Raw genomic sequence first — 8,975 nt, 5'->3', positions numbered from 1 at the left:
GGGAAGGGAAGGGAAGGGAAGGGAAGGGAAGGGAAGGGAAGGGAAGGTCGCCCCGAGCAGCGGTCCCGGGGGCTCAGCCCCGGCACCGCCCCCTGCCCGCCTCCCTCCCTCCCTCCCTGCTCTCCGGGGCGGGCCGGGCGCTATTAAAGCGGCGTGAGAGAGTCTCTGGCGGCGTGTGTGGGGCCATGGCGACCTACGTGCAGCTGAACACGGCGGCAAAGATGCCCATCGTGGGGCTGGGCACATGGAAGGTGACTGCGGGGGGCCCAGCCCGGGCAGCGGCGCGGGAAAGGGGGAGGCCGCGGGGGCACCGGGCCGCTGCCCGGCCTGCAGGCGGCCTGCGGGGAAATCTGCCTTTTTTTGGTTTGTTTCTCGTTCGTGATTTTTTTTTTTTTTTTAAAGGGTGTTTTTTGTGGGGTGGCTTTTTGAATTTTTGTCTTACTGGGCACGGGGCCTACGATGTGTTTCGGTGGGCGCTCTTCAGGCGCTCTCCTCCCCCTTCAGTCCCCGCCAGGGAAGGTGGCAGCCGCGGTGATGGCCGCTATCGACGCTGGGTACCGGCACTTCGACTGCGCCTACGTGTACCAGAACGAGAACGAAGTTGGGGACGGGATCCAGAAGAAGATCAAGGAAGGGGCTGTGAAGCGAGAGGAGCTCTTTGTGGTCAGCAAGGTAGGGGCCTGGGGATGTACAATCCCCAGGGAGAATGGCTTTTTTGTGCTAACCCCCCACCCCATTCCAAGCTTCTTCCTTCACCCCCACCTGCATGGAGAATTAGGTGGGATACGTGCTGAGTACAGGAGTGATGCTAGTGATGCTTTGAGCTTTTCCCAGCACTAAATTTTGCTGCAGCCCCTGACCTTGTAGTGGGTAGCTTTTAAGCAATGTCTTAATTGGTTGAGGCTGCTTTTGCTGCCTGCCGTGACCCCCTTCAGTCCTGTCTGCTGCCACTGCATCCACTGGCCTTGTTATGGTGGGCTGTTCCTGGCCACGGAGCAAGCCTTGTCTGAAGAGAAATAAGATGACTGAATTTCACACTGGCTTCCAAAAGAGATCTCTCCTGATTGGGACAGAAGTGTTCCAAGAACTTTAACCCAGCAGCTCATGGCGTGGCTTGGCTTTTTGTCTCCAGCTGTGGTGCACGTTTCATGAAAAACATCTGGTGAAGGGAGCCTGCCAGAAGACTCTTGCTGACCTGAAACTGGATTACCTGGATCTCTACCTCATCCACTGGCCTCTTGGGTTTAAGGTACAGTAACACTAATGTGCCTGGCTTTCTGTTATAGTTGACAGTTTTGAAGAGTTATACATGTTTACAGCCCAACAATGTCTCAATTTGAGAACGATAACCATGTGCCTGCACATGAGTCAGGCTGTTGATTCCTGCCTCTGAGATTCCTGCTTGCACAGCACCCTCTCTTTTAATTCTAGAAGAGGTAGACCTAGTAGTGGGGGCAGGTTTCCCTGCTGCAAGCGTAAGTTATGCTGCTCTCCTTTTGATTATTACCTCTGTGTTTTCTCTTACAAATCCAGAGTATGCTCAACAATGACTTGCTTCCTGCTTTGTGTGAAGGAGGGTGGTACTTTGCTGCCTAACGGAACTTTCCTCTGTGTTACAGACTCAGAGCAAGAGAATATCTGTCTACTTCTGTCTGTAATCACTGTGTCCTTAATATTAATACAAATTGAGTTGACCTTTGCTGTAGGAACCTTAGTGTTCCACAGACGTTGCATTTTAAAAGGTTGAAGCTTTTTAATTCCTAACTTTAATGGCCTACGTACAAAGGAATTGATGTCTGGTTGAAAACTTCTAAGCTGACCATTTCTAAGCTTAGACTTTATGTTACAGCCTGATCAAAATCTGTGTCCTACCTGTTGCTTCTGAGATCAACTGCTCTTCATGCTTTTCATAGCATCAGTATCTTTAAAGTTAGATTAATGTCAACAGAATTATCAAAGTGAAAATGTGTTGTGGTATAGGAAGGCATCACTAGAAAACACCCGCTTTTGGAAGTTCGTAAACGGTAGCCATTTCTAACTGGGACACAGGCTGTTGCAACATTCCCTTTGCCAGCAACTGAAACAATGTGTCTCCATGTGGAAGACCTGTCAGCAGATATGGTCCTTATGGACTGATGTTCCTTGGTCCGAAGTGGGTCCTTACTACAAAAATGCACAGCTCTTATGTGAGCATAAGTGTATTTTATTAAAATGCATAACACAGGAAGTAAACTTGTAAGCTGGAAATAATTCCAGAAGAGAATTGTCATGTTTCCCATAGGTATTTTGGTGAGCCAACAGACTTTGCTTTGTCCAGTAAAGTACTTCTCTTTGAGATGACTGCTGACAAAAAAGCCACACACCCACATGAAGGCAAAAGAGAAGACTGAAGAATGTAGACAATGAGTATTAGTATTTCTTGCACTAAGTTTGTGATATCATGATCTTCAGCTGGTGTTAACCTAACCTTTACAACAGAGAATGCTTCAAGTGTTTTTTCACTGACAGGCAGGAGAGGACCTGTTTCCAACAGATGACAAAGGCATGTCAATACCCAGCAACACTGATATTCTACATACGTGGGAGGTAAGTCTACCCACAGCAAGAGTCACATCTTCTCTCCTCAGCAGTTTCTCCCATGCCTTTGTTACCTTCAGCAGTCAAAGTTGTCTCATGTACACAGAACTACTTGAAATAACACACTGGTACAATGGTGGATAGTTAAATGTTTTTTGTTTCTAAGTTGTCATGAATTCCTGCAATCTCAAAGAATAAATCTTTGGGCTTTGAGACTGGAGATATGGAATAAATATACCAGTGCTTTGTTTCTCTCTCAAGGCAAACTCTGCAGATCTAAACACTTATTTTGTCCTTTTCACGAAGAGAATAAGCCATGTTAGGAAAAATGTCTTCAGATCCTTTCATGCATATCAGATGCTCATTTGGCTTTTTCTATTAGGCCATGGAAGAGCTGGTGGATGCTGGTCTGGTAAAAGCCATTGGAATCTCCAACTTTAACCATGAACAGATAGAAAGAATCTTGAACAAGCCAGGATTGAAATACAAGCCTGCCAACAACCAGGTAAGCAGCTAAGTGACCCAAGATGAATGTATTTTTTCCTGTTTTTCAAGGATTACTAAAGTCTTATGGGGTAAGATTGGAGTTTCTGCACTACTGCTTGGAAGTCTGGCAAGGAGCAGCTCCAGAATATCTTATTTTGGAGGGGGAAAAATCCCCTGAGCTTAAATCTGCTTTTCAGTTGAGTAAAACCCAGGATATATACAGAAGTGTGGTAGAGAATTGAATGATTTTCCAGCTCTTCTGTGGAGAAGCTAGTTCCTGTTGTTGATGACTTGAGACTAAAGGAACTGAACAGGGAAGGCTTTATAGACTGCTTACAGATTTGAGGAAGGCTGGGAGGAAACGGACTTGGAAGGTGGGCTGCAAAGTAAAATTGTCCGGGTATATGGGCAACACTTAAAATCTTAGAAAAGCTCAGACTGCAGAAGACTCCAGGATATAGTGTAATGTACAGGCAGTCAGTCTCCAGCCTGTGTCATTGCTGGGGACACTTCCTTCCAAAGTGCAGGGCTTTGCATGCAGCTTTCTTGAGTTTTGTAAGGTTTATGTAGGACTTCTCCCACTACCTGAGTAGGTCCATAAGAAGTGGCAGCCCACCCCTGAGTGTTTTGTCTGGTCCACTTCTCTCCACTGGTCAGTTTGGCATGACCTGCAAGCACGACAAGATCGTAGCCTGTCACAAGTTTGAGGAAGACAGGTCCTGTGATAGCTACCTGTGTTGTTTATCTAGTTTTGCCCTAAACTGCTCTAGTTATTGAAGGACTGCAGTAAGCTCTCAATCTTGAATTACAAGAACTGGTTAACTTACTGTGATAGCTTGAGCATATGTACTAAAAAGAGATCTTAACGCCATTATTCAGAAAGCTAATGGGAATGTTCTCTGCAAGTCTGTCCAGTGTCAAGCAACCCTTCTGACAACTGCAAAATTCATAATTCTGCACTAACTTCATATTCAATCCAATCTACTCTTAGGAAACTTAGAAGTCTTATCAGACCTACCACACCTCATTGCCAGAGAACATTTCACTGTAGTTGGTAGCTACTCCTCTGTCACTTGTATAGGGGAATGTTGACCTTATGTCTCTTCCACACTTCTACGTTTTCTCAACAATGGGCCTTGGTCCTTCAATACTTACTGCTTCTGAAGAAACAGTTGCAAGTCTGAAACTCTTGTCTTATTAACTCTTACCAGTTAGCCTAATATAAGATTATAGTGCTTCCTGCAAACCATTTATCTCTTAGTTGGAATTACTGGATTCTAAATGAAATGTCTACGGTGTCATTCTTGTTCTTAACTATAAATGAAGTCAGTATGCAAATTGGTTTCATTCATGGTGAGATACCAGTTTGGCAAGGCAGTAATTACACTATGATAATATTGCTAATTAGTTCCCGAAGGAAATCTGAGTCCAAGTATTTGATCATTGTCAGCGTGTATTGCAATATCTTAAAACACATTTATTATTTTTTTATTTTATTATTTATTTAAATGTATCAGAGGCTTTTCACCATGGCCCAAACATAGCACTAGATAATGCAACTCAGGAGTTTTTCAACGTGAGTTTAGGTGGGCAGGTAAGGATGACTTTGCCTCACTTTTATGGTCTGAATCTTACTTATTGAATAGTGGAGAAAATACACAACCTGGCTAAATGCTCTGTTATTCTGAGTAGATATTGAAGCAAAATAAATATGTATAACTTGCCTAAAAACTGAGTTGTGCCCTGTTGCGTCTATTTCAACATACTTCGGAAGAGAAGCAGCCATGCAAGCTTCTTATAACAGCAAGCAGCCAGAACCATAAATAAAGCAGTCAAGGGTGTAATCTAATCCCATGATCTACACTGTTGCTCCACCTGCCAGTAACATGTTTCTTTGAAAGCTTGAATGACAGTGTAGTCAAAAAAGGTTCTTGAGTTTGCCTGCTAAAAGAAGAGTACTGCTCCCCGGTGTGTAACTATCCTGGAAGTCCATCTATGTAAAGCAGCAAAATTTCATGTTCACTTAGTGCTGCCAGGTACTTGGATAATGTCTGTTCTGTACTGCATATCAGTGCATTAACTTGCCAGAACACAGATCAGGTGCACTAAGAAGTCTGTATTCTGTTACGTAGGTAGTCTTCTAGAAACTAATGGTAAGCACAAATGCATTTCTAAAAATTATATAATGAAGAGTAATCTGAATCTAGAATCTTCTGCAATTAGTAGCTACTTTCAATATTTGCACACTGGGAATATTCAGCATGCTTATTGACATAAAGCAGATAAAAAGGAATGAAACAATGCCTGTATTGAGGCAGTGTAGTAGCTGTAAAAACCTAATGCTTTTACAACATTTAATTAGGTAAGAGAACTTTGTACTCTGTATTGCTCTGCTATCCCATTGTTATGACTTCATGGTACTTCTGCTTGTGTGTCTCATTGAACTGTGAACTCCACTTCAGGAGTTATGAAGATGATGATTCATGTTAGAAATAATATGGATCAGGAAAGTTTTAAGAAAATGGTGTTACAGTTCTTGGATACCTGCACTTGCATGGAGAATTACTACAAATAGCAGAAAGGGAATGGGGATATACAGAAACAAATGCCGCATAATATCATGCGGACTATACATTAGAATAAAAATCAACCCTTGGTTGGATTTTAAAAACTAATGCTACATGAAAGTAGCTGTGCCACGGTCAATCTCTGTACCCTTGTGTTTCAGATCGAATGCCATCCATACCTGACCCAGGAGAAGCTGATCAAGTACTGCCAGTCCAAAGGGATCGCTGTGACAGCATACAGTCCCCTTGGCTCTCCTGACAGGCCATGGTAAGACTCCCATTTTGCAAGGGAGCTGGCAGGGATTACACTTGAAGCATTGAGACTACAGGTGCTCCATTAATCATTCATCAAGATACAGATTTCTGTTGCTGGGTTGGCTCTTTCCATGGAGGTTTCTTGCCACTGGTCTTTCTTCTGTGTAGGGCTAAACCAGAGGATCCTTCCCTTCTGGATGACCCCAAGATTAAAGAGATTGCAGCCAAGCACAACAAAACGCCAGCACAGGTAGGTGGGTGCTGGACAGTGGGTACTGCTTCCTGTAACACAGGATTTGTTATTCTTTAGAACAGCTAATGACAAAGGACGTAAGATGAAGAGCTTGACTCTTCATTCTCTGAGCTGCAGTGTTATGTAACAATGCAGCTTGTTTATTACATGATCTGAAATGCATTCTTGAAAGGGTTATTTGACCATCAAGAAGAAACACTTTCTTGACCCATCTTCAGATGTTTGTCTTCCCATCTTAAGCTGGTGCAGAGAAATGAGTGCTTCTATAGACTGCTAACCTCCTAGGTAGGAAGAAAACAAACCTTGTATCACAAGACTGGATGGGCTTCCACAGGGCTCCACTGCTCTTCTATTTGCACGTCAGAAGGTGCTGCTTAGACTCAGGTACAACTTGAAATGCAGCTCTGCTGTGAGTGGTTAGTTCTGCTGAATTGTACAGTTTACGGCAAACAGCTGTTGAAATAGCTTCTACTTTCTTACAGAACAAGAGTTGTTCTATCTCAGTGGCATGCTCTGCCTTCTCTCTGACTTGGTGGTCTCTTCTTGCAGGTTCTCATTCGGTTCCACATCCAGAGAAATGTGATTGTGATTCCCAAGTCCATCACCCCGCAGCGCATTGTGGAGAACTTCAAGGTGGGTGATTACAAGTGGCCTGGGTGCTGCCCTGCAGGGATGGCATCCCTTCCCCCTCCAGAGCAAATGGTTCTTTCTCAGCCTTCCAAAGTCATCATCAGATGAGGACTAGAGTATTTCTTTCTCACATTACCTATAATGAGGGCTAAGCTAAAGCTGAAATTGGAGATGCAATGAATAGAGATGCATCCTTCACAAATAGTGTTGCTGAATGCCTCCATCCTCTAAGTGCTCAAAAAGCTTCTTGAAACAGCTGGCATATAACTCCAACTTCTGAAGCAACTTCTGAAATTTAAAATGCTTCCTTCCCTCCTTCTCCCACTGCTAGTGGAGTCTTGGAAATCCAAAGGTGCCTTTTTCCCCTTCCTCCTTCTTGAAGCCACCATTTCTCTTTCACTCCAATGTGGACTTGTGCTTTAATTCTGTGAGTCTTGCTTAGTGTGATTGGTTTGAATAGGTGATTTCTAGCTGTTTTTCTTGTTAGGTGTTTGACTTTGAGCTGACTAAAGAAGAGATGGCAACTATTCTCAGCTTTGATAGAAACTGGAGAGCCTGTGCAATGAGCACGTAAGTGATAGCTTTAAACTGATAAGTTGTGTCACAGTTTTGTGTACTAGACTTGTTTAAGGTTCAGGATACTCAAACTCAATTTCCAAAGGATTCATCTTCAAAATATTTTTTTCACAGTAAAATTTCAGATGTTCATATCATGAACCAAACTATGATGATCATAGAGCAAACTCAACATTCATTTTGAGTTCAGTTGGCAAGAAGCCTTTTGTAGCTGGAATTCCAAGAAAAGGATTCTTGTTCACAATTTTCATTTTGTCTACATTGGAGATAGAAGTACGAGGCAGACTCAAATTTGTGATTAACTTTGCTTGTGGAATTTTATTTTGTCTGTCCTAACTTTTAGGTATGTTATAAAAAAGGCACTATGATCTTAATGGGTTACTGGGGAAGTGGGTGAACATTCAAGAAGTAAAGTGAGGATTTCTAACTTAAAAGCCTAAAGCTAGATACAAAGTCTTTGAAAAAGACGATCAAAAACGATCCTCTAGGCAGTAGGTAGTAAAACCTCGAATTGGTGATCTACAAAGTGTCTAGGTCCCACAGCCTGAAGTGCTCAGCCTGAACAACAGGAAGATACTTGAGGATCTTTGTTTACAAATGAAACACATCACCAAAGAAAACGGAAGTCTGAAACTGACTCTGTTTATACAGTTCAGTTCCTCCTCTGATTCTCTGCAGGGATTACAGCTGCATGTAGTATTTTTCAGCTGTTAGAATAATCTTCTCTTTGACTTCTTTCAGGTGCAAAACTCACAAGGACTACCCTTTCAATGCAGAGTACTGAAGATGGTTTCCTGCCTATCTCCAGACTTCTCAGATATGCTTCTGCTGTTGCCTTTGAGTTGTCTATATAGCTTTCTCACTGCATCAACCCTCTTTTGCTCACGAAGAAGTGTGTGTACCCAGTGACTTTGGGTGTGCTTTTTGATGTTTTTGTTTTGTTTCCTTTTGAGGAAGGACATGCTAAAATCTTTTTGAAGAGCACACTGTGTGGACTATAGTAGAGTGTCTTTGCCAAACTGCATGTCTGGAATTGGTAAGCAAAAAAACATTAAGAAAGTTTGAGCTACTAGTCACTCTTACTTTGTAATATTGTGAATTGGAGCTAGTGACAATTCTTGTCTGGATCTCGTCTGGAAGGACCAGGATATGACAGATTTTGCATAACTAAGTTGAGGTCAGATATTTTCTAACTACTTCTGGGTTTGATTTTTTTGTCTCTTTTTTTGTAACACTCCTTTCTTTTTTCCTCTAATTGGAAGTACCAGTTGATTTATTTCTTAAGTACAGCAGTTGCTACATGGGTAGCTCTTTGAAAAGTGTATAAGTCCTGGTTTCTTGGTGATATAAAAGCTGGGTTTGCTTAAATAAAATATAGTTTCATTACTGCGTGTAATGAGATGGTTATTTCAGCAGTGCTCTTAATGGCAGTGTAGAGAAGCTGTATTATGTTAGCTGTCTGGTTACACAAATGCAAGGAAAACTACTCTCCCCCTTAGAAATAACTGCAGTTGATGTTAGCTTCTCATGTGTAGCCTGCTGGCTATCTACTGAACTCATGCTACTGCTTGTGGAATGCATGGGTGTTATGCATTAGTGTGTATCAATGGCCACAGGTTCACCTTTGGCCA

General features: G+C 42.6%; 1 protein-coding gene and 1 long non-coding RNA gene across 2 annotated transcripts in view; one reads left to right on the top strand and one right to left on the bottom strand.

The window, feature by feature from the left end:
* The window catches only part of LOC118178230, a 15,422-nt gene extending 11,728 nt beyond the window's left edge, over nucleotides 1-3,694 (bottom strand). The window contains exons 1-2 of the long non-coding RNA XR_004756105.1: nucleotides 3,535-3,694; nucleotides 927-929 (exon numbers count right to left, since the gene is read on the bottom strand). This is a non-coding gene — a long non-coding RNA (uncharacterized LOC118178230). The remainder of the gene's footprint in view (nucleotides 1-926; nucleotides 930-3,534) is intronic.
* On the top strand, nucleotides 92-8,733 carry LOC118178199 (aldo-keto reductase family 1 member B1-like). Its single transcript, XM_035346515.1, has 10 exons — nucleotides 92-251; nucleotides 505-672; nucleotides 1,133-1,249; nucleotides 2,509-2,586; nucleotides 2,960-3,082; nucleotides 5,792-5,898; nucleotides 6,054-6,135; nucleotides 6,688-6,771; nucleotides 7,256-7,338; nucleotides 8,086-8,733. Exons 1-10 carry the CDS (start codon nucleotides 186-188, stop codon nucleotides 8,126-8,128), a joined length of 951 nt encoding a protein of 316 aa, XP_035202406.1. The 5' UTR covers nucleotides 92-185; the 3' UTR covers nucleotides 8,129-8,733.
* The last annotated feature ends 242 nt before the right edge of the window (nucleotides 8,734-8,975 follow it).

Source organism: Oxyura jamaicensis, chromosome 1 (assembly GCF_011077185.1).
Source record: "Oxyura jamaicensis isolate SHBP4307 breed ruddy duck chromosome 1, BPBGC_Ojam_1.0, whole genome shotgun sequence".
Classification (NCBI taxonomy): Eukaryota; Metazoa; Chordata; class Aves; order Anseriformes; family Anatidae; genus Oxyura; species Oxyura jamaicensis.
Note: the sequence above shows the minus strand (reverse complement) of the source record. Positions and strands in the feature narration are given on the sequence as shown.

Coding starts and splice junctions, on each gene's coding strand:
- LOC118178199 (XM_035346515.1), top strand. CDS start 186: ATGGCGACCTACGTGCAGCTGAACACGGCGGCAAAGATGCCCATCGTG. Junction 5,899..6,053: donor GGCTCTCCTGACAGGCCATG/GTAAGACTCCCA, acceptor TCTTCTGTGTAG/GGCTAAACCAGAGGATCCTT. Junction 6,136..6,687: donor ACAACAAAACGCCAGCACAG/GTAGGTGGGTGC, acceptor CTCTTCTTGCAG/GTTCTCATTCGGTTCCACAT.